The 24,411-nt window shown below is 38.9% G+C and overlaps 1 protein-coding gene across 3 annotated transcripts; it reads right to left on the bottom strand.

Moving 5' to 3' along the window:
- Window positions 1–1,058: 1,058 nt before the first annotated feature.
- Window positions 1,059–22,962, bottom strand: LOC133875603 (uncharacterized). 3 transcript variants are annotated; one of them, XM_062313782.1, is made up of 28 exons: window positions 22,757–22,962; window positions 22,460–22,622; window positions 22,194–22,330; window positions 21,861–21,977; window positions 21,507–21,650; window positions 20,931–21,317; window positions 20,686–20,843; window positions 19,384–19,505; window positions 19,165–19,256; window positions 18,647–18,893; window positions 18,451–18,514; window positions 17,953–18,101; window positions 17,785–17,852; window positions 17,536–17,709; window positions 16,535–16,606; window positions 5,190–5,291; window positions 5,020–5,109; window positions 4,653–4,728; window positions 4,466–4,559; window positions 4,289–4,358; window positions 4,006–4,185; window positions 3,142–3,264; window positions 2,966–3,049; window positions 2,700–2,884; window positions 2,393–2,528; window positions 2,241–2,300; window positions 1,566–1,670; window positions 1,059–1,487 (listed from the first exon to the last, which is right to left on the bottom strand). In XM_062313782.1, exons 1-28 carry the CDS (start codon window positions 22,859–22,861, stop codon window positions 1,374–1,376), a joined length of 3,618 nt encoding a protein of 1,205 aa, XP_062169766.1. In that variant the 5' UTR covers window positions 22,862–22,962; the 3' UTR covers window positions 1,059–1,373. The 3 variants fall into 3 exon arrangements, with proteins under 3 accessions (XP_062169766.1, XP_062169767.1, XP_062169765.1); XM_062313783.1 differs by having other exon boundaries at window positions 20,946–21,317; XM_062313781.1 differs by having other exon boundaries at window positions 20,686–21,317.
- Between the last annotated feature and the right edge of the window lie 1,449 nt (window positions 22,963–24,411).

The raw sequence follows: 24,411 nt of genomic DNA, 5'->3' as shown, positions 1-24,411 counted from the left end.
ATGTAGATCTCATATAAGAGCTTCGTATACACTTTTTTGCATAAGATAGTTTTCTCCATTAAAGTTAGAAAATGCTTTAATGAGAGAGCTTCATATACATTTTTTTTGCATAAGATAGTTTTCTCCATTAAAGTTAGAAAATGCTTTAATGAGTGTGTCCAACTGCAATTTCGCAGGCCAAACTAAACAAATCGTGAAGGGTGTCTATAAAAAAAAATGACAATTTGAAAACCTTAATTAATAATAATAATAATAATAATACTAAGATGTAGTATTTTCAACTATTTATATTTAATTTCTCATTTTTTAACCGATAATGGTGCATTGCTAAAATCACACAACTTTCCAAGCCAAATAGAAACAACATTCTTTTACAAAATTTATCAACCAATTAACTGCATTTTAACTATGTTTTGAAAGAACAAATTGAGTTCTAACCCAATTTATAATAATGTCATGCATCTCTTGAGCATGTAAAAAATTTGTACTTTTTCTAAAAATTCTATTAAAAACCCAAGTGATTCTGACATGCTAATTAAAATATCATTTACTTCTCACATGTTGAAAAACACATGGCAATTTTATAGATTGAAAAAAAATTCCTTCAACCCAATTTGGAGAACATTCGTCTTTTATTAAGAAATAAATTTGCATATTTTAGAATGATTCAATGAATGAACGGGTAAAGATTAAAAATAATTTGGTGTATGGAAAAGCAAGTCTTTGATCTACAATCTCAAGTTCACCTTCATTATTTTTAAAACTTCTGGGATTTTCTTTGAGTTCAGTGTATCAACAGATTCTTGGTAAAGAAGAAAAATATGAAAGTAAATAATACTCTTTGCTTCAGCATGAATAAATAAATAGGCCATAGTTGCTTAAGGAAATCATCCTCCATAACAATGTCGAGTCAAAGTACTGTTGAACAGGCTCTGCATGCATAATATATAGTTTATACATTCATAAATATGGCGTCAGTGTCGCTGCTTATTGTTCAATTTCCAACAAACCCATAAAGAACGCCTATAAATATAGATATATATATATATATATATATGCGCATAGGGTCCTCTTTTTCTTTTTCTGATGCTGATAAACTTCAAAAATACAAGTTCTTTATGTTGACAACAAGGCGATGGGGAACAAAACAAAAGCAGTGGAGCCAAGCCAAGGCTTTGGAAGGGCTAACACTCACTTTATTCCCTCCACCACAAATTTAACTCGAGGGGAAAAAAACAACTTAATGCCTATATTTCATTTTACAGACAAAACGGCTCCCTAGCAAGCCCTAAGAGAAAGAGCAAAACTCACTAAAGCACAGGGGCTTAGAACAAAGAGATGAGTAAAAAATAACCATTTGTACAGGAAATCCCTCACATGAAGTAGCTCAGAGCCTTTTTTCTTCTGGAACCCCCTTCACCATAGAGCTCATTCCATTGTAAAAGCTCAGTCATGTTCACAGACTCGGATGAAACACTCGCGCATACCTATTCCCAGATTAAAAAAAAAGTTAAGAAAACAAAAAAAAAAAGAGTCACATCAATGGATATATAAGTTTCACTTACCCGTTCATGAGCATATTTAAAGTCATTCATGTTTAAAGACCGTATATCTGCACTGCCACTCAAAGCTGGAGTGGGTCTTCCTTCTGCTAAAGCTGCAGCATGTTCCTGTATGTTTATTAACATATTTAGATTACAGAATATTTGCTTCCAGGCAGAGCACCTACATCTACTGGTAATGAATCTAAGTGAACAAGCACATGTAATTCAGTTTTTCTCTTTCATGCTTTAGTTCACATTCATTCTGCAGTTTCTTAATAAATCGTGTTTGTTTTTTGTTTTTTAGTTTATCAGTCACATGCACCTAGTGGTTTTTGAATCCATGACCACGACCTCAACCCTATTATCAGGGGAGGACGTGCCTTTTGAGTTGAAGCTCATTGGCAATAAAAAGTTGATGTATAAAATGGCTTTGGAACCAAATATGCATCACAGGAGTAGAATATTGGACATTTAGCATATAATTTTTAAGCTTTACTTTCCTATTGATGTTTTGAAGGCCCTTTTAATGATTAGGTATTTTGATCAGCAAACACATGATACTAGTAAACTCGATTGGCAGGTAAAGATTGGGCTGCAGCTTGCCCCAAATAACTTTGATAACACATCACAAGCAACACTGATGAGCAAGAAGAACAAATTGCTTAACTGCTCATTGATTGGATAGAAGATACAAACCTTTTTTTCTTTTTCCAATATCTCTTTAATTGGACGGTGAGCAGCAGTTACACATAGATTCTGCAATATGACAGTAAATATAATGACAGTCACTCCGGTGATTGAATAACAATAAAACTGCAACCATCAATTAAATTAGCAACAAATGTCACCTTCAGGTCACTTCCAGAATATCCATCTGTCATATTTGCAACTGCATCAAAATCAATATCTCCCAAGTCCTCTTTTGCCAGTATGACTTTTAGTATCTTCGCTCTGTTTGCTGCGTCTGGCAAATTTACCATCAATCTGTCGAAGAACATACAGCATGAGAACATGGGCTCTGTTACACTCGAAAGTTACCAGGATGTTAAAATTAAATAATCTAGCCCAAGAGATGCGTGTAAGCACAGTGGCAAGTTTTTTTACGTCCATAAGTATGCATGAAACTTTTGGGCCCAGTTTGACATGATGTTTTACCTACGGGGAAGCCTTCGAATGACTGCTTCATCAAGGTCGAAGGGCCTATTTGTAGCTGCAAGTACCAGAACCCGCTCTGTGTCCTTTGTCCGTAAGCCATCCCAGTTCACCATAAATTCATTTTTCATCTTACGCATGGCCTCATGCTCCCCAGGATTTTCTCTCCGGCCCAACATGCTGTCAACCTATAAGAAGACCAAGTAAAAAAAAGATTTGAGGATGATTCACAAACACAAATTCAACATGAAAGCACTTAAAAAGCTTACTTCATCAACAAATACAACACTGGGCGCAATTTTACTGGCAAGTGAGAAAACAGCTTTCACATACTTCTCACCCTCACCGAACCACTGCAGTAAGGACAAAACATCAGTTAAAGTTATGAAATGAAGTTGTCATAGTGATTGTGCCACGGTCAATGAAGCAAATTATCATTGTTAACCTTAGATGTGATGCTGGACATAGAAATGTTGATGAAGTTTGCACCAGCTTCAGTGGCCACAGCCTTCGCCAGCATTGTCTTACCTGTTCCGGGGGGTCCAAATAATAATATGCCCTTGCAAGGCTAGATACAAAAGATATACAGTTAGCTTGTTCCTCTAAAAACTTATAAATCAGCTCAATAGCAGCTGCTTATACAAGTGCTCTCTTGCACCAGTATGTCTGTTAAATCTGGAAGAGGCATGGAGTGTTGCTTATAGCAAATTTATGAAGGAAAAGGAAGAATCTAAGGGCGGAGAAGCAATAACATTTTTAAAAATAATAATAATAACCAGAGCAAAGATATTAACAGTTTCAAAACCTACACAGGTATCTATGATCACGTATTTGTGTTTAGTTATACTTACAGACAAATATAGAAGCTTACACCAACTCATAAAAGATCAAGCATAATTATTTTGTGCAGAAAGCCAGAAACCCATTATACACACATTTCCATCTTTTCAATTTCACCGGTACTTAGCAATGATAACACAAGAAGTTCAAAAATGAATAGGAGAGTGGAAAATCAGCTTCTAAAAAATAAATTTAAATTTGATAATATTGGTCAAACTACTCTAGATTAAGATCACCCAAGAAAAGATTGAAAATAGATGATCTGCTCATAGAACCCGTTTATGATGGAACCAACATCCTAGGAGCAAAGTGAAAATGTTTCTTTAATTAAAAAATTAATAATTAAGCCATAAAAAATTGTAGTAGAAATTATAGATAGAAAGAAATGAACCAATAGGCCAACTAATTGTAACTCATCAATATTTAAATAAAGCATCACATTTTCTCTGAATAGAGAGAACATAGAAACCTTAGTTAATTGGCCCTTGCAAAAAAGTTCAGGCCTTTGCAAAGGAAGCATCACCAACTCCTTCAGCGTATCCTTCACATTTTCAAGAGCCCCAATATCATCAAAAGTAACTCCAATGTCATTGGGTGGAATAACATCAGCTAGAAGCCTTTTCTCAAATTCATTTTCTGTGACAACATCCTGATTTCAGCCCAAAAAATCAGTAGAAAGATTATTACACAACAGTTGCACAAAATAAAACTGGTCAAAAGTACAATCTTTTGGGGAAATGTATAATAATCACCTTAAGCGACTTCTTCAAGCTCTTAGATTCATTCTGGATAGCATGCAAGATTCTAATCCCGTACTGGATGCTGCCAGAATTGCAATATGGCATTACAACTGTGTAATTTCCATCCAATAACTAATATTTCAGCCAACAATGAATGAAAATGATGGCAGCAAACAACCTATCAATTACCTCTCACTAGACAATACAAGCCTTGCATCAGGATCAGCTTCAGGATTCTGCATTAGATGATGGCTTAAAGCCCATCCAACTACTTTCTCTGCACCTGCAATACAAAACAAATAGATTAAAAGGTTAAAATAAAACACAGTAAAACTGGCAAACCATCTTGTCTAGATATTAATAAAATAGAGCATACTTTCATTCGTAAGTGTTTGGTCCTTAATGCATAATGTCTCAAGTCCTTCACATTCCATCCCACTCCGACCAAGAACCTACACATATTAGCCGTAAACATCAGTATCATTTGCAAAAAACCCCATTTTCAACCATAGACCAATGCACAAAGTTCAACACAGTAAAATGTGAACACTCATGCAGAATGCTCCCTGTGCATTCCACATACTAACTAACACCTAAAAAAGGTTTTCAAAATTCAACTTTTGTATCACTTATTAGAAATGTTAACTGACTAATGTACCTATCTATGAAGTGATTTTAAACTAAGTATTAAAAGCAACAATAATGCTTGATGCTCCATAATGTAAGTAGGGAAAATTACTCACGGTGCGCAAGTGATTTAGATTTCCTTTCATTTTGAGGGTTTCGGAATCTCGATCCAATTGGTGCTTCCACGAAGCAAGAAGCGCTTCATCCTGCAAAGATTTATAAGCTTCTGCAACACATTGATAAAGCAAAGCCAAGTAACTGAACATACAGAATCCACTATACAGACCTGTGGCATGTGAATGGTTACTTTATTGGGAAAAAGCTTAGTCAGAAGTTTTGTCGATTTCGGGACTTCCTTACCCCTGTCATGCAGTCTTCCGAAACTATCCTGAAAAATAAAAACGCAGTAAGATCATGCTGCTGTAAATGAACAATTTCTGTCAGCGACAGCACAATCTCACAATATTCATTCAACAACCTGTACAATAGTCCATAAAAATAAGCTTTGTCTATGTGTGAGAGGGAGCACATAGACATGTTAAAAAATAGAATAAAATTTTATGCAAAGAGTTCTATACATAAAAACTAATTAATAGCATGAAAAAAAATCCTTTCAAACTTCAACTCTCCATGATCTATGTCAAACACAAGAAGTAATCTCAACCTGCAGAGACTCGGTAAAACTAGAAGTCAATCTCCAAGATGGCCCAGAGGAACATGGTACCTTCATGTCTTCCCGCTTTCAGAATTGCACTTCAGCTATCAAAAGAGTGTTCTATATATGCACTAAAATATAGCTTTTGCAACTATAAGCCAAAATTGATATGTATCGAATGTGACACCCTGAACGATAGGCGCAAACGCCTAAGGATTTGCAACTTGCTCAGAGATTGGAAGGTGGATATTATTTGCCTCCAAGAAACATAAGTTATAGATCCGTCTAGAAGTTTTGTGCAAAGCATATGGGGGTGCAATCATGTGGATTGGTGTTGTTTGGATTCATGTGGGGCTTCCGGGGGTATCCTGATCAAGTGGGATAAGAGGGTGGTGGAAAAAGTAGATGTGTGCGTGGGGGTTTTTACGCTTGCAGTTTCCTTTAGGAATGTTACAGATCATTTTGAGTGGGGTTTTGCAGGAGTGTATGGTCCGAACTTCAGGATTGATAGGAGGGGGCTTTGGGATGAGTTGGCTGGGATCCTTAGTTGGTGGAGGATGCCTTGGTGTATAGGGGGTGATTTCAATATTACTAGATTCCCTAGCGACAGATCTGGAGATGGTAGTGTGTCTGCCATGAGGGATTTTTGTGATTTTATCTCTGATCAAGGTCTTATGGATTTTCCTCTCGCTGGAGGATCTAATACTTGGTCAATCTCTTGTGATCCTCCCATTTGGTCCAGGATTGATCGATTTCTTGTTTCTCCTGATTGGGAAGCTAGGTTTCCGGTGACTTCTCAGAAGAGGCTTTCCCACCTTTACTCTGACCATTTTCCTATTCTTCTCGATTATGCTCTCTCTTCTGCAAGAAGTAGGCCGTTCAAGTTTGAGAATATGTGGCTTAAGGCGGATGGCTTTGTGGGGTTGGTGAAACAGTGATGGGATTCTTATTCTTTTCATGGCACTCCTAGTTTTGTGTTAGCTTGTAAGCTAAAGGCTCTCAAACAAAGTTTGAAGACTTGGAATGTAGAGGTTTTTGGTAACGTAGAGAGAAACAAGAGAAAGCTTTTCGAAGAGCTTCAGGTGTTCGATACTATTGAAGGTAGTAGGGCTTTGGTTGAGGGGGAACTCCTAAAGAAGTTAGAGATTGTTAATGAGATAGAGAGATGCTCTCTTTTGGAGGAGGTTAGTTGGAGGCAAAAGTCCAGAGTGAAGTAGTTAAAAGAAGGTGATAAATGTACTAAATTCTTCCATTCCATAGCCAATTCAAATAGAAGGTACAACTCTATTGACTCATTGTTGATTGGAGATTTTATTTCTTCTGATCCGGCTGAGATAGGTGAGCATGTAGTTCAGTTCTATCAAGATCTCTTCTCTGAGAAGCACAGTTGGAGGCCTCGGTTGGATGATCTTTCCTTTAATGCTATTCTAGAGTCAAAAGCAAGTTGGTTGGAGAGAGCCTTCAAGGAGGAGGAGGTTAGGAAGGTAGTGTTCGCTATGAATGGTGAACATTTACTATGGCTTTCTTCCCAGCTTGTTGGGAGATTTTGCGCTTGGACATTATGGAGGTATTTTCTGACTTTCATGCTAAAGAAGTGTTTGAGAAGAGTCTGAATGTTTCTTTTATTGCGCTTATTCCTAAGATTCCTGGTGCTATCTCTCTCAAAGATTTCCGGCCCATAAGCCTTGTGGGAGGTATCTACAAGATTATTGCTAAAGTTTTGGCTAACAGATTGAAGACGGTTTTGGAAAAGGTTATTTCTAAATCCCAGAGTGCTTTCGTCAAAGGGAGGCAGATTCTCGATCCGATCCTTATTGCTAATGAATGTCTTGATAGTCGAATTAGATCAAGGGAGTCAGGCGTCATTTGCAAGATGGACTTGAAAAAAGCTTATGATTATGTTAATTGGGATTTTCTCCTGTATGTGTTGAGGAGGTGCGGCTTCGAGGGTAAATGGTGTTCGTGGATAGCTCGATGCTTTTCTTCTGCGAAGTTTTCGGTGCTAGTTAATGGCTCGCCCAAGGGCTTTTTCAGTAACTCTCGAGGCTTGAGGCAAGGGGATCCTTTGTCTCCTCTTTTGTTTGTGTTTGTTATGGAGGTTTTGAGTCGTATGATTACAACGGCGGTCAGTGGGGGTTTGTTGGATGGCTTCAGAGTGGGTAATGCTTCTTTCTCACATCTTTTGTTTGCTGACGACACTTTGATTTTCTGTGATGCTTGCTCCTCCAAGTTGCGATATTTGCGGAGTCTCTTTCTCTTATTTGAGGCTGTTTCGGGTTTAAAGGTCAACTTGGCCAAATCTAGTCTTATTCCAATGGGGAATGTCGTTCAAGTGGGAAGGTTAGCCGACATTTTAGGGTGTGAAGTTGCTTCTTTGCCAGTGAAGTATCTAGGTCTTCCTTTGGGGGCTTCCTACAAGTCCACTCGTATTTGGGATGGAGTTATCGAGAAGGTTGAAAATCGGTTGGCTAGTTGGAAAATGTCATACCTCTCCAAGGGAGGGAAGGTGACCCTTATCAAGAGTACTCTCTCCAACTTACCTACCTACTACATGTCTCTGTTCCCTATTCCACTGTGTGTTGCCTCTCGCATTGAGAAGCTACAACGAGATTTTCTTTGGAGTGGAATGGGAGAAGAATTTAAATACCATTTGGTGAATTGGGCAAAGGTTTGCACCCCAATTTCTAAAGGGGGGCTTGGCATTAGGAATTTGGTGTTGTTCAATCGTGCATTGTTAGAAAAATGGTTATGGCGCTTTTGTCTTGGAAAGAGATGCTTGGTGGAGAGTTGCAGTGGACTCCAAGTATGGTAGTTTGTGGGGTGGGTGGTGCTCCCGTGAGTTTGCAGGGGCTTTTGGAGTAGGGTTGTGGAAGTACATAAGGAAAGGATGGGAGACTTTTTCCAGATTTCTTATATATGAGGTGGGGGATGGGAGTAGGACTAGATTTTGGCATGACTTGTGGTGCGGAGATACGGTTCCGAAAGAAGTGTTTCCTGATCTCTTTGGTATTGCTCGAGTAAAAGATGCGTCAGTGGCTGACAATATGGAGATTTTGGGCGGGTCCATTCAGTGGAATGTGAGCTTTGTTAGAGAGGCGTATGATTGGGAACTAGATGTTTTGGCCTCTTTCTTTCAGGTTTTGCACTCTACTAGGGTGAATAGAGATCGGGCAGACTGCCTTAGTTGGGTTTCTTCCAAGAAAGGTGTGTTCAGGGTTAAGAATTATTTTGGTTCCTTCACGTGTTCTGGTGGAACTCGGTTCCCTTGGAAGAGTGTGTGGCGGTCTCAGGCACCCCCGAGGGCAGCTTTCTTCACATGGTCTGCAGCTCTAGGTAAAATCCTTACTTTGGACAATCTCAGGAAGAGGCACATAATCATTGTAGATAGATGATGCCTATGCAAGCGAGATGGGGAATCAGTGGACCATATTCTTCTGCATTGTGATGTGGCCTCCGCTCTGTGGAACAACATCTTCTCTCGCTTTGGTATTTCTTGGGTCATGCCTAAGAGTGTGCTAGACCTAGTTGCTTGTTGGTGGAAGTCTGGGAGATCAAGGAGCGCTACAACGTGGAAGATGGTGCCTATATGCTTATTTTTGTGTATTTGGAGAGAAAGAAACCTTAGGTGTTTTGAGAACCTAGAAAGCTCCCTTGAAGAGGTGTTAGAGTTGTTTCTCCGTAAGCTGTATCTCTGGTCGATGACTTTTTTGTACCCTTTATCCATCAGCTTTGCTGATTTTCTTGCTTCTTGCTTCTTGTTCTTGTTCTAATTAGGTGTTTCCTGTTGTATACTTCAGTGTACGTAGGGGCGCCTTACGCTTTCAATAAAACTAACCTTACTTATCAAAAAAAAAAAGGTGTGGTAGTTGTTTGCTTAATTATCTCTTTTAATTTCATGGGTTTAATAGGGGGTATGTTAGAGGGCTGAAAAAGTCTTATAAAGGGCAAAAAAGTCAATAATGGTAAAGTCCAAAACCTAATAGAATCTGGTCAGGTTTATTTTTCTCCAAAAAGGGAAGTTTTCTTTGTTAAAACAAGCCCTAATTGAATCCCAACTCCTACCTATTTTCTAAGAGTTGTTTCCTAACTTATTTCAAAAAGAAAAGAGGTTTAGTTTTACAAGGAAACTAAAACCCTAAGCTACTGCTAGATTGTAGCTAAATAAAAACCATAAGGGCACGTTTGGTACGCAGAATGGTTATTCCATTGGGAAACTGAATAGCTATTACTTAGAATGGAAAAAGCTGGAATGGAATAGCTATTCTTATTCATTAATTTGGTTGTAACACTGGAATAGAAAAACTGAAAAAGCATTCCTTTGTTTAGTATAGTGCAATACACTGGTGAATAGAATAGTTATGCTTTTACTGTTTTAATTCATGCCACAACAATAAGCAATATAATTAAATTCAAGCACACTTTATTGTGGAGTGGATTTCACCAACTATGTGTCTGAAAGCCAATATAAAAGGACCAAGCATGATGAGTTCAAGGTGTTCAGGTGGTTCGATATCTGCTTCAATCTCTTCAGGTGATACAGAACAAAATCAGGAGGAGAAATCGTCATACAACAGAACCTCCAACTTTCATAGACGAGAAGAATTAATTTTATATCACATAATCCCCAGAACATTGTCCAAATGTGATGAGCATAATTCATATTCCGGTAACACTATTTATCTGCTATAAACTTCAACAAATAAGTTCTTTCTGTATCATTTTTCATTCAAACAATACCCAGAACAAATCAAAATTGAAGTTTGGTTCTGTATCTGCTATAAACTTCAACAAATTGGTTCTTTCTGTATCATTTTTCATTCAAACAATACCGAGAACAAATCAAATTCCGAAAAGAAAAAGTATATTAAAAAAAAAAATGGCTGAAGTTTGGTTTTGTATCATTTTCATTCTGTATCTGCTATAAACTTCAACAAATTGGTCCAACAACACTTTCCGGAAGCGCCTAGGAGTGCATCTTACCCCTCATGCAGTGACCCAAGCAAGACATCTCTCTACCCTCCAATCAGTTGTGCGATTACCATGAAACATTCAATCAAAAGACGTTTCCGCCATCAGCAGCGCCGCCGCCAAGAAGCTAGTCTTCCTGACCAAAGCCCAGAGAAGAATTGGCCCTCAAACGCCGTCAACTAGAAGCCAATCAACTCCACCACCACTGTCAAGTGCTCCTCACCTCAGCCTCCACCTCCAACCATGACCCCAAGCCATCCAATTTTGGCAACTCCCACGTAGGTGGAGCAGGTGGCAGTGGTTGGTGTGATGGAAGTTCTCGTCCATCGCAGAGAGAGGGGGTGACGATAGAGAAAGTGGGTGTGAGGGTGTTTCTGTCAATGTTGCTATTCCTCAATTTGAAGAATAGCTATTCCTGGGAATAGCGGAGTAATAAACGAATGGAATAGTTATTCCGCAGGAATAGCTATTCCATTCCTGACTCTAATCTGCGTGCCAAACGTGCCCTAAGTTCACTCTAACAGCTGCCAGTTTTACAGCCTCCAGAAAACATCTCATGTCAGTCTCTCACTCTCTCTCTCTCCAAGCTCAGACCTAAATACCTACAAATGATCCCCGTCACAGCTGCAACCAAAACAGGTAGGATTCTCCAGATTTTCTCTAACTTTTCTATTGAAAAACTGAAATTCAGATTGCATATAGCCTACCTAAAATTTCTATATTTGTTTTTATGCAAAGTCAGTTGCAATTTGAGCCTCAAAACTGACTCCCAGAAGCTGTCACTTGCTGTACAGCTTCTAGTCAAGATTTTGGTAAGTGTATTCAATTATTCCTTCAAGTTTTTGAGAATTCCTTTTCAATAAATCTGAGAAATATTTCTCCTTTGTGTTTTTCCTAATTCCTGTCCTAAATCTTGCAAAAACAGTGTAACAACCTGATTCTTGCACAGAGAACTCTTGCTGCCAAAGAGGAAAAGATGTCTTTTGGATTTCTTCTAGTTCACTGCCAGATTTTGCTTAGGTCTGAGTTCTAATAAGCCACTTTGTAATTGATATTTAGTTATGTTATTATGAGAACCATAACAGAAACCTACAAAAGTATGAGTAACAGCATTAAAGTTTGATGTTTGAGTTTCCTATGCACGCTGTCAGCACCAAGGAAAAACCCTTTGGATCTGATTTCTTCTCTTAAACGACATGGATATGGTTTATACAACACAATTACATGATTTCCTGAATGTTTGACATTATCATAACATGTTGTATGACTGGTCAAGTGGGTCACAATGCACTGTAGAGACCAAACAACAAGATTAGGTTGCTGCAAAAAATTCTGCAGCACTGCAGTCACCAAGAAAGGTGGCTGTAGGGCCTTTTCCAAAAGGATGTTTTGCAACAAAGTAACCATAGAACAAATCCTCTTTGAGTTGTCTCTCCAATGGTCCAAACCATGCGATCATTGGACATATGTAGGGTTTGCACAGAGTAATCTTTGTTGACACATTAGTTGAACCTTGAGGCCTTAATGCCTATCTTTTTGAACCAAGACCAGACCTGTCTTGGGGACCTTAAGGTGACTTAAAAACCCTATAAAGACTAGATGTAAATGGTGTTGGGACCTACACTCTAAAGAGCACGAGAATAAGCTCACATTGCATGATTCATGTGTAGTAAACTGAACACACATGCATAGTGCGATCATTCAAGAAAAGAATCGAACTTAACCCTGTATAAAGACTATGTAAATGGTGTTGGGACCTACACTCTAAAGAGCACGAGAATAAGCTCACATTGCATAATTTGGGTGTTAGTAAACAAAACATCCATGCATAGTGTGATCATTCTAGAAAAGAATCGAACTTGAAATACGAAATAAGTGTCTTAAAGAGGAGATATCAAATCTGCCACTTAGTGTGGAAGCAATGGTTAGGAAGATCAAACAAAGAAAAGAAAAAAAGAATAAATGATATACGAAAGCGTTAATAGATAGTAATTGCTCGTAAATGTTTGCTTAGGTTGCTAAGTCAAGTGCGTTGAATTCCTAAAGCTAAGGAACGAGGTAAGTAGATATGACCAAACCTTTGCTTTCTTTTTTTTTGATAAGTAATAAGCAATTTTATTAAAAAAGTGAAAGGCGCCCCAGTACACAGGCAGTATACGAGGAGCACTTACAAACCCAAAGCCCAAGAACATGCCCAAAAACAGCAAAACGCACCAACAACACCCACAAAACCCGAAATGCCCCCAAAAAAAGACACCCACTACAACCAAAACCCAGAGGCACCCAAAGACCAAGCCTACTGAAGCCGACCGAAACCACAAGAGACACCCCAAAACCCAAGCCGACCGAAGCCGAACTACAAAGCAAATCCAAAAAGCAACAGAAAAAACAACCCACAACCCGCCAAGGCCTACTTCACGTGAGCCTTGCCTTTCCTACGCCTAACAGGAATAAAATCGTCGCCATAATTGATGGAGCTATGCAGATTCAGGAGCTCTCTCTTTCCTTTGGACTTCTGGCGCGCAATCATCTTATCCCGCTGAAATTCTTCTTCCATGGCATCTCGAATTGCCATAACCTCCTCCCCAAAGTCCCCAGCCAACGCAAAATCCTCATCCAACGCCCAATCCAAGGGTAATCCATCCCAAAATTCATCTTCCTCTTCCCAAACCACAATCTCCCCGTTATGATCAAAACCGATAGGCCAATTCTTGGATTGGGAGAATCCATTTCCCTCAACAGAAAAAGGAATGATGCAACCACTCGGAGGGGAGGAAGGTCCTACCACCCCGACATCGATGACCTCCCGAGGCGAAGCCGAAGGGCTTGAAACAATCGGGCGAGGGTTGAGAAACCCCTTCCTAAGCATGCCCTGCTTCACTGGAGACTTTACAACCTTTATCGCAGGAGGCTCAACCATCAACACCTTATTGACAACAAGGCTAGCAGACAACTTCGATGCTTCCAGAGAGTCCGATAATAACCCATCATTCCATTTCATTGAGTGACCTACCCTAAACTCCCTAGCCCTCCTAATATAATGCTGAAAAGGTTTAAAATGCAGCAAGGGGGGGAGAACGAATCTTCACCCCCAACTTAGAAGCTCCTGAGAGAGAAGGAGCAACAGCAGAGACGGAAGTCCCTGAACCACACGAGCTACTGGAAAAATCAGAACTCACTAACAACCCAGCCGGAGCCGAAGGAGCAGCCGACGAAAAGGGAAGAGCCCTGCCAAACTCTGCAAGGTTTGAGCCCTTCAAAGAACCTGGGGACTGAAAAACCTCCTCCGTCAGAGCAGAAGAGGAACCTTGCACAGAAGACACCGGAGAAGCAAGCACAAAAAACGCCGGGGAAAGAGAGGCCCACCCGGAAGACGCCGAAAAAGAGACCGGAGCAAAGAGCGACTGGACGGGACCTGCAGGAACTGCCGCCGACGGCCACTCAACAGAAGGCGCCGGAGACAAAGCCTCCGGGATGAGAGAGCGCTGAACGACTGGACCTGGAACCGCCGCCAAAGGCTACTCAACGGAGATGGCCGCCGAAGACGACGCCTCCGGGGGGAAAGAAAGCTGAACCAAACCTAGACTAGGACTCGAGCCCGAACCCGAGACCCGCCTCGAAACCGACTCACGACCCGATTCAGCAGCCCTCTCAAAGGGCTTAGGCACCTTAGCCCCAGCTCGAAACCGGGACCCTTTGAAAGCAGACTTGCACCTCTTAAGCATCCGGCCCGCTACAAAGCCCAACCTTCTTTTAAGCCGAACAGAGGACTTCAAGCCCAATCTAAGCGAAGACCCACAAGCCCAAAACAAAGCCTTGGAAAGGCGCCCAAGGATCTCTAGAATCTGCTCGAACCCTCCAGACACGCAAGCCGAACAACAGATGCAAACTCTTGAACTGAGACGCTCATCAACACAACGGTCCTTACCTAGGGGACCAGTCGCTTGCTTCTCCATGGCGGAGCAACCCACTGGTGGCGGCTTCTTCTCCAAATCGCACCGACCCGAAATCAGCACCGGAGACCGACAACCCAAGACAAAGGCGGTAGCTCCCGAGCGCACCACCTCCGCGAACGATGGAGGACCTGATCCCTTTCCCTTCTTAACACCCGTCGGAGACCCATCTGTGGCTCCCTGAAAATCCAGAGCTTTGCTCAACTCCCCCCCCCCCCCCCTTCGGAGTCCCCTCCGAAGAAGATATCCCACCACCCGGCGACCGAGCCTTTAAACCGAGAAAAGAAAGCAGCTTCCTCAACTCACCCACCACCCGAGACCAACCCCACCCACCACGGCCTTCGGGGAGCCAAATAGCCCCTTTCCGACCACCCTCAGCGTAGGCTACCACCTCTAGGAAGCGGCCGGCCTTGTTCCCATTCCCTCGAACCATCAGGGCTTTTATATCCTCCCGAAAGTAGTTGACGAAATCCAAACCTGGATCCTTCAAAGCCTTCTTTAAATGTCAATGCCATATTTTTCTTAAAATTGTTTTCAAGGTATATGATATAATGTTAGCCTTTATTTGGTAGCCCCTTTTATGCATCCAATACTATATGTTTGATAAAGAATTTTAAATGTAATTGATTTAATGCGCATGCTTCCTCTATGTAATGAATATGTTATAAATACGTTATGATGCTTGATGAAAAGTGAATGAGAAGAAAGGAAGGAAAGAAAAAGGAGGTAATTGTATGAACACATGAAATGTTCTAAACTGTTTTTCTTCGCCATATGAAATGGTGGGATGGTACTAGAGCTAATGGGCGGGGACAACAATCTTGTATGATCTACCGGGAATGGCTCGCTCAAGTGCACCATTGTTTATCGAGTGATGTCCATATCCTAGACGCGGCTCCACCCGTGGCCACAGTAGCGGATCCAGGATCCTCGTGATTGCCAACCCTTACACACATGGCATAATTGTGTGTCAGCCACTTGAGAGGAAAAAGAAGATTTATGATATGTGTGAATGTTGCCTGCATTTTTCATGTTTTTGAAATGAAATTGTTTCTAATGTCTTTTACTGTATGTTGTAACTACTTACTAAGTATTCGACTCACCCTTTGTTTTTATGTTTAAAAAACAACACAGGTAATGTCATAGATGGTTACAGGCCAAGAAAACTAGAGCCGGAAGCCTTCACCTAGAAGAGGATTTGAATAAGTGCACGTAGCACATTAGATTGATTTGTTCCAGCATGATTGCTATGTTAAGACTAAGGGTTTAAAGGTTAAGTTTAATGGGATGAGTTGTAATAACAGTAATACGATAGTTTAAGTTTTTTATTGTTATGAAACATTTGGTTTACTTTGATTTTAAGTTGATTGAATTCTCATATCCTTATGTTTCTGATTCAAGCGACGCATAATATCGTCTTCCTACGGTAAGAGGGTGTAACATTGAAGCAGGAAAATCATTAGAAAAAAATTAAGGGAAAAAACATAACATAATATTCTATTGTATACTTCATGTATACTAGGGTTGCGCCCCACTCCGCTTTTAATGAATTTAAATTACTTATCAAAAAAATATTTTTCATGAAACATTTTAATCATTCTACCTAAAAAAAAGACGAGATAAAATTTTAGGTATTACTGATTAACAGGGCAGAATATTATGGCACGTGCATTTCAGACTCCAAATTAGTAAAGTGAATATCCTAAACTGCAAACTTTCTTTTTGTCCAAAGAAACACATAACATAGTCTTGGACATATATTAGAATAAACGAAGAAGCAAGAGGAAAAAGAGGAAAAGGAGGAACAATGTAATCTGTCAATAAATATTTCAAAGCATCAAAAGCAAGATTAAATTTATGGAAATGCCTCTCCAAAGGTCTATGCATAAAGAAACCAAAAAATATTAATAACAGCAGCACATCTTTCTTATAAATAAAAACTTTGAGTTGCAAATGACCCTTTTTCTACACAGAGAACAATCCACATTCAAAATAGGCATGCACAACTTTAAGGAAAAATAGGAAGCCATGATGTTTTTAGAGTATAAACATTACCGGGAAAGCCAAGTCAAGAAGAGCAGTTTGATTGCTGCCAAATTTCGTGAAAAGCAGACCACCAGGATGTGCCTGCAAGGGAAAAAATTACACAGTAAGGTGATCACAATTGTACATGAGGAAGCCAAAAGAAAATACTCTAAAATGCTATATACAGGTTAAAAAAAAACAATTAGCTTCCCCTAAATCCAAGATTTGACCTCAAGTTGACTGCAGTGACCTTCTATCATATTCTTTTCCTTCTAAACTTTCTATTGTTCTATTAAATAACACTATTAAGTCACATGCCAAACACCACCCTGGAAAGTGGATTGCTCTCTTAAGCAGCACAAAAACGGGTACATGTCACACAATGTAGATGCTAAGACGGAAATAGTTCATGTCCTCAGACCATCAAGGTAAGCAGCAAATAATTGTAGTAGAATGTGATGAGTGGTTCCCCAAGCAGGACCTATTTCAACTTCTTCTTTCTCTGTCATACTGGTACACCTGTTAGCCCTTAGTAGGCAGCACTCCCCAGCCCTTATACATTCGCATATTTCCATATGAAGGCCGTTTGTACTTCCTCCAGGCATCCATCTCCTAGACTAGATGGCATCCCACAGCAATTCCTTTAGTGTTAAAACCTACAGTACTAATCTCCCCCTACCATTAAGAAAATGGTGTTGTCAACCCTGCTACTTTTTGACCAAAAACCTAATATTCATATCTTGTAAGTTCCTAATCTCGTACTGAAAATTTTGCCTGGCAAAGAGGGCAAAAATTCGAATGAATTATTGGTCTAGTAGATAGAAATGAAGCATAACACACTTTTTTTTTTTAATAAGTAACAGAAATGGAGCACAACACACTTCAGACAACATGATCTAATGGACAAAGCCACCAAAGTTTGCTGCTACACACAGCAAAGACAAAATTATTTAATACCTCATCTCACATTGTATTAAATAGAAATGCATTGACTATAATTGAAGGGAAATTTTAAATCCCCAACACGTTACCTTCTCTTTGCGATTGTCAATATGAGTGTGTGAACCTATTACGACCACGTTATCGGGAAGCTTTTCAAGTTTGCTTTTGAATGTAGAATATGAGTCTCCATTTCCTACCATAGACTTCTCAGCATCTTTCATAAATAGAATGAAAGGTGAGCTTCTGCTTTCGCTAGTTACAACCTGAGAAAAAGATATTATTAAGTCATCAAGAAGATGATGAAAAGAAGAAGCACAAAACAGGGAGAAAAAAACTACCTCAAACAAAGTGTTAATAAGTAACTTGTCCAATTCCTCCGAGCCCGTGTCCAAACGAAGATCAGTAACTGAGAGAGAGAGAGAGAGAGCAATAGAAAATGCTGAAAAATATAGTACAAATTGCCAGGTTGAAGCTTGTTAAATGGTGTCACTGAATAGGATTTTTACCATTACAAAAGAATCCGTGACCTCCCTCACTGTGACCTCCAAGATCAACCCCATCTGGAATGGATTTATCGAACCTTACCCCAACTTTTGACAATGGATTCTCCTCAAAAACTAATGCCACCTTTCCACGGCTTCCACTAGGTGGGCCCCTACACATTGAGTTAACAAGCATATTTTACAGCATGATAATCCTAAAATTCATCTTGCGCAAAAATAAACAGGATCAATGTAATATCCTAAGTTTAGAGAGAGAGAGACAGAGAGAGAGGGAGAGCCTAAGCACTAATGCTCTAAGAGATATAAAACTCAAGTTCAATTGAAAATCACACAGAGATCAAATAGGCAAACATCATCTGGAAGTGAAGCACTCTTTTTTTTCTTTTTCTTCTTTATAAATAGAAGTGAAGCACTCCTTAAGGTCAGAAGATAATATAATTCATAAAAAATAAGATAAGAAGATAATACAACCCTAGTAAATTTTATCCATGATGATGTTACCGTGAAGGAGATGCTGCTGGATATAAGCCACCCAAAGCTGAACCATTAAATCGTACTCTATCACCTGCACAATTCATATTTGTAGAAATGATGCCGAGGAAAACAAAAGAATATCAAAAACATCAAAAAAAAGTGGGAGAAAAACTGGAAAGTGAAGTGCAAAAGGCATCTCTATATGTAACTTAAAATGGAATACCTATTTTAAACACGTAATTCTTAGATGTCCCAGAGGCAGAGGGTACAGTTTCAGTCTCCATCTTAGGTTGAGATTCCAAACCATTCGAAGAAGGTGCATTTGAAGAGCTGAGTGGATCTACTTCCACTGCTGATGGATCCGTGCTCCTAGTCAAGTCCATGGGTAAAGGACTTTGTTTGGGGCAGTTGCAGGATTTTTCTGCATTATATCCATCTTTCAGCAGCTCTGCTTCCTTTGATGATAAACCCTACAATATGTTTTATTATTAATATTCCAATCGATTAGTCTAACAATCTCTTCTAAACGAAAGTAAAGCAACATCAAAAGAGAAATTAGATCATGAAAATAAAAACTAAATAAAAGCTGCAACGACTCAATGGACCATGATGAGAATTAGTCACCGGAGCCCCTCAAACAGCAAGGAAAGAGGAGAGCCTTAACTCCAATATAAGAGTCCAAAAGAAGCTAGGTACAATTGTAATACTAATTTCACACTCAAGAAGGTAATTTTATCTTACACCCAAAAATGAATGGCTATCAAATATGAGCAATTTAGCTCCGAAGTAGTTAGCAAGTGCCTTTGCCAACATCTCTTGATATATCTCAGACCCTGTAAAGAGATTTAAAAATAGAAAAATTCAGTTCAATTTTTTGGAATGTAAGCCAATACAGCATCAAAACATATCTTGAAGATTAAATTTCATTTGGAAAAAAAAAAAAAAAAAAACTCCACAGACCTGCAGGACCAGAAAGCAAAATTCTTGGATTCACAGTAGTAAGCTCTGAGGTATACTTTGCATGTTCTTTATGCTTCAAGTGTATAAATGAAGCTGCAATCAGCACATTTTTTGTGTTCTCACTGCAAGAGGAAAAAAAAAAATTTGAAACCACAAGTTACAACTACATAATTCAATATCACGAAACATTTAACATATCATCACCAGTCAACAAATGAATATATAAAATAACAGTTCTATGTGATCTAAGTTAGGAAACCACAAAACACCGGGCTCTATCTAATCTCCTTCCACTAGAAACAATAAAATAAACCCTTTCTTCACAAGTTAAAGTAGCACCATCATATTTATTTTATTTTTTATTAAGTAATCAAAATATCGTTAAAACCGCAAAATGTAACTCAAATACACAGGAAGTATACTGCTTGCAAAACGTAAACCCAGATACACAAGAAGTATACAAGAGAAATGCCTAACTAGAAAGAGAAAAAAGAACAAGAAAATCATTAAAACTAATCACCAAGGGAGCTAAAAAAGCAGGTGTCCAAGTATAAAGAGAATTAAAAGAAAAAAGAAAAAAAAGAGACTTGAAAAGAATGAGGGTTTATGAAATTGGGGATTCGGAAATTGGGGATTCCCTAAAAGAGCTAAAAACGCAGCTGTCGTTGCATTACATGTTCCATCCAGGTATAAGTTAATGAAATTGGTTTCTATTCTTCTCTCAGAAAAGAACTTAAAACTTCTGATTTTTTTTTTTTTTTGATAAGTAACTTAAAACTTATGATTTGATAAACAAAAGGTACACTAGAGGTCAAAAAATAAACCGTTTGACTTGACATAGAGGAATTTTCCATAAGTAACATCTAATGACTAACAGAGGCCTTTTCAGGAAGGATTTAATAACTTTAGAGTTTTTTGAATATTACCCAAGAAAAATGCAACAAACACGTCATGTTACATTTTCATGACTTACACATTGTTATATTCAGTAGTAATTGAGGACCACAGAAAAAGGCAAAATAGAGTTTATCCAACAGAAATATCCATTCTGCCTTACACAAGCCCAACCCCCCCCCCCCCCCCCCCCCCCCCAACCAAAAAAAAAGGAATAAGAAATATAGGAAAGAAGGCAAAACAAGCCAAATATAAAGAAGTAACTAAAATGGAATTGTATTTTAAAACTGTACACAGCACACAGACAAAAATTTGGAGCTGAAAAGATCTAAAAGTAAGAAGAGATCTAATGAATAGCCGGTGTGATACTGAATCAAGCTACTTTAGCATATCATGAAAGAATTATACCTTAAGTAGTAAGAGAAGCTGTCAAATGAAACATCTATGTCTCTGCCATCGATAATTCCTTCACAAACATCGTCTTGAAATGCTGCACACCGCAAAGACATACCCGACGTTGATGCTGGCTGCGAATCCCTCATCCACTCGTTTCTTTCTTCCAAAACCTGTTTACAGATACTTTTGCTCAATTTCAGTGTACAACTAGTTGACTGAGCTAACATCCTGAACAAAGGCCTTAGCAAATCATTCACCCCAGAGAGTTTTACATTGCCAGTCTCTATGCCAGAGTCCGGGTTGCAATCGTGAAGAGAGTTCTTGTCGATTGTTCCAATTTCTGCAGCTTTATCACTCCCACTGTTTGGTGCCGAGTTGCATTCCAGGCCATCAAGCTCAACTTCTGTGCCATCATGAACAACAGATTGAGTAGGTACCTCAGGACCCTGGTGGATTTTAGTGATGGTCTGCGCTGGAGACTTCCAACGTGATAGATCTTGTCTCATGCTAGAAAGAGAGGCCAGTATGGAAGCTCCAGCCACGGCTGAAGGATCTCCCGCCCTCCTTTCGAGGTGCAGGAGTTTTCCAAGACTTTGAACCTCTGAACCTTTAACTGCAACCTCATTCATCAGATGCTGAAAGATCTATGTTGATAAGGATTAAGGAATACACAAACACAGTTGTAGACACTCGGTCACAGTTTTTTTGATAAGAAACACTCGGTCACAGTTAAGAAAAAAAGAATATAACAAGGAATGGGAAAAAAGGGAGGGGAGGGGGGGAGAGCAGACAACTCAACGGAAGAACCACCCAAAAACTAAAGAGAAGGATACATAAGCATAGTTTGCCCCGAACACCAACTCATCACCGGAATTAAGCACACAGCTGCCGCCACTCTTCTTGACATTTGTCCCATTTACTTGCACCGTTCCCTTGCTCCCCATAATTTCTAGCACGGCTACATCAACGCCTTCGCGCTGATCATGTCCAGAAATAATGAGTACTCATACTGCATGTACATATTTCTAAGGAGTTCATCTCCAAAAAGACAGAAAACCAATAACACCCAAGTACAATCAGAGTCACAACAAACGTGTATGTGCTCGCTTGTGAGCAAAACCATGCCCAATTTCGTTTCAATCCTACAAATATTTGGCCGCATAATCATATTGAAGCTCAAAATATACCTGCGTGTGCCTGATTCTGCATAGATTCCCACTAACACTCTGATCCTTCAATGAATAATTGCAGTGCCTACTTGAACCAATCACGAAGTTCTCAGTGCATATGGGAACATTTGCATTCTGCGGCATATATTAGAAAGAAAAAAAAGCACTTACTACACAGAAAAATTAAACCGTCAACAGTAACGAGCTCCAGTTGGTAGACTGTTACAATTTCCCAATTCAACTCAAACCCAACAACAACAACATCAAAAAAAAAAAAAAAAAAACCCGCTTTATCTAATCCTCAAACCTACAAAATGAAACCCAGTTAACCAAAAGAAATGCTTCTAAAACCTGTCCAGACTGTGATAGGAGCTTGCACCATGGCATCGAGGACTCGAAGGTCGTCGCCGGATTGGTCCGCTTCTGATAACCACTCCACGACGAGAACGAACTCCTCGGCTTATCCGCCATCACCGCCGGCGAAGCCCCTTGAAAGCCAAACCCAAATCTTATAAAAAAATTTCACAAATCGAAACGCACAAAGAGAGGGAAAAAAAAAAAAAAAAAAAAAAAAAAAAAAAAAAAAGCTCTTCAGAGTGCGAGAGAGAAACGCTCACCCTCCGCGATCGGCGCCGCCACGGGCGTGGCCTCGCCCTTCCGCGGGCTCACGTCGTCTCCGGCGATCGGCGCGTTTTCCGACGTCGGAGGCGCGCTGCACGATTCCTTAGAATTCTCGGCCCCCGCCGGCGTCGGCTTCTCCGAGGCACCCCCATTATCGACCTGAAACCGCACAAATCCATCGCTCAAAAGCCCTAAACTCTCACTCTCCCAAATATTTCAGCAAAAAAGAAATTCAAGGCGTTGAATTTTTATTTTTATTTTTATTTTTCTTTTTCTTTTTCCTTTTTTAAAACCTTTGGACGCTTCGGTGAAGGAGGTTTATCTTCCGACGACGATGATCTCTTGCTATTGTTGTTGTTGTTACCGGAGAGAGATCCACTTCTCCTCGTCGAAACCATGCCGCCTCTACTTCTTGTCTTTGTTTTTTTGTTTCTCTCTTTCTTTCTTTTTGCCTTCGTGTTTGAACAAATGCAATGTGTGTGTGAGAGAGATGGGGGATAGAATAAGGAACTTGCTTTATTATTTTTATGTAATTGTTGGTTTGTGTTTTTTCATTTTCCTCTTTTTTAAATTGATTTGTCTGTGTTCGGTTGGTGCATCGACAGTTTGATACCTCATACCCCTGTGTCCGATTTACGTACGGCGTATGTTACGAATACAGAAATATATATATATATATATATATAAAATAAGGTTAACAATTTTTTTTTTTTTTTGATATAAAATTAAATACAACTCACATATAAAATTGATATTTGTCCCTTGACATGTAAGAAGCATATATTATTTCATATAACTCACATATAAGATTGATATGTGTCCCTTTGTATGTAAAAAACACATGTTTTTTAATAGCATTAATAAGAAAATATGTGTTTCTTACATGTTTAAATGACATGTGTCACTCTTGTACGTGGGTTGTATAAAATTTCCTACAAACCGGTTTGTAGAAAATTTCTGACCATTTCGAAATTAAATACAAACCCAACATAAAATTGGCAAATTATAATTGAGAAATCAGATATGTTTAATTAAATTGACTGAATTATAATTAACATCTATAGTCTTATACTCATATCTAGACACGACCTGAATATGATACAAACTCAATACAAAGTTAACGAATTCGAGTTGTACCCATTTAATCTTATACATGACATCCAATATCCAAAAACTCTTATAAGTGCTAACTTGTGCACCTATCATGTAACTTATTGAGCGACAACTGGAGTTCACTCTGGGCCTCCGGCTACCTTCCGACTTATTTTTCTCTCCTCCCTTCTTTTCCCATTTATATTGGTAATGATTTGCCCCTAGCTTATTTTAATGAAGAATCATATACATTCAAACACTTTTTTTTAGAATTTAGTTATAACCTGATGTGTCATAATTTAATGAGATCTATCATTTTAGAAAAATGTGTCACTGTTTCATAAGATTGTAACACATTAGGTTTGAACCAAATTCTAAAAAAAATTGCCGGGATACCAAGCATTAATTTATCTATTTTAATTTATTGTTTGTTCTATCCTCTGGGTGAAGTTTATTACCAACAAAAAAAATAAAAATAAAAATCTCATTTAGAAAATTATTTGACTTTTAACTATTGGATTTGGAGGCTCCCTTGTTGGCTCCTGGTGTTATTCCGACCATATTTTCTTTGTATTATACATACCTATAGTTTAATTTGACCGTACAAAAATCTGCATGACCGAATTAATGTTACCTAATAATTAGTGGGTAAGTATGCGATAATGGAATATATATATGTTTACACTGTACCTCACCATCCAGTTGTATATAATAAGAAATCCACATTACTATATAATTTGCTGTTTTGACTTTTGACCATCCGTCATATCTCCTGAAACTGAAATGGGAATGGCTTTGTGATTATTGATAACATTTTTTACTCTTTTTTTTTTTTTTTTTATTTCTGTAAATAAAA

This window comes from Alnus glutinosa, chromosome 8 (genome assembly GCF_958979055.1).
Source record: "Alnus glutinosa chromosome 8, dhAlnGlut1.1, whole genome shotgun sequence".
Taxonomy (NCBI): domain Eukaryota; kingdom Viridiplantae; phylum Streptophyta; class Magnoliopsida; order Fagales; family Betulaceae; genus Alnus; species Alnus glutinosa.
The sequence above is the reverse complement of the archived record's forward strand: the minus strand, read 5'-3'. Positions and strand labels throughout refer to the sequence as shown.

What these genes read in the sequence shown, in the direction of transcription:
- LOC133875603 (XM_062313781.1), bottom strand. Translation starts at nt 22,861, where the DNA reads ATGGTTTCGACGAGGAGAAGTGGATCTCTCTCCGGTAACAACAACAAC. An exon ending in TTTGCTTTCTGGTCCTGCAG is followed by an intron (nt 19,257 to 19,383) that starts GTCTGTGGAGTT and finishes ATCTCTTTACAG; the next exon opens with GGTCTGAGATATATCAAGAG. An exon ending in TTCTTGACTTGGCTTTCCCG is followed by an intron (nt 5,292 to 16,534) that starts GTAATGTTTATA and finishes TTTATTTTTCAG; the next exon opens with GATAGTTTCGGAAGACTGCA.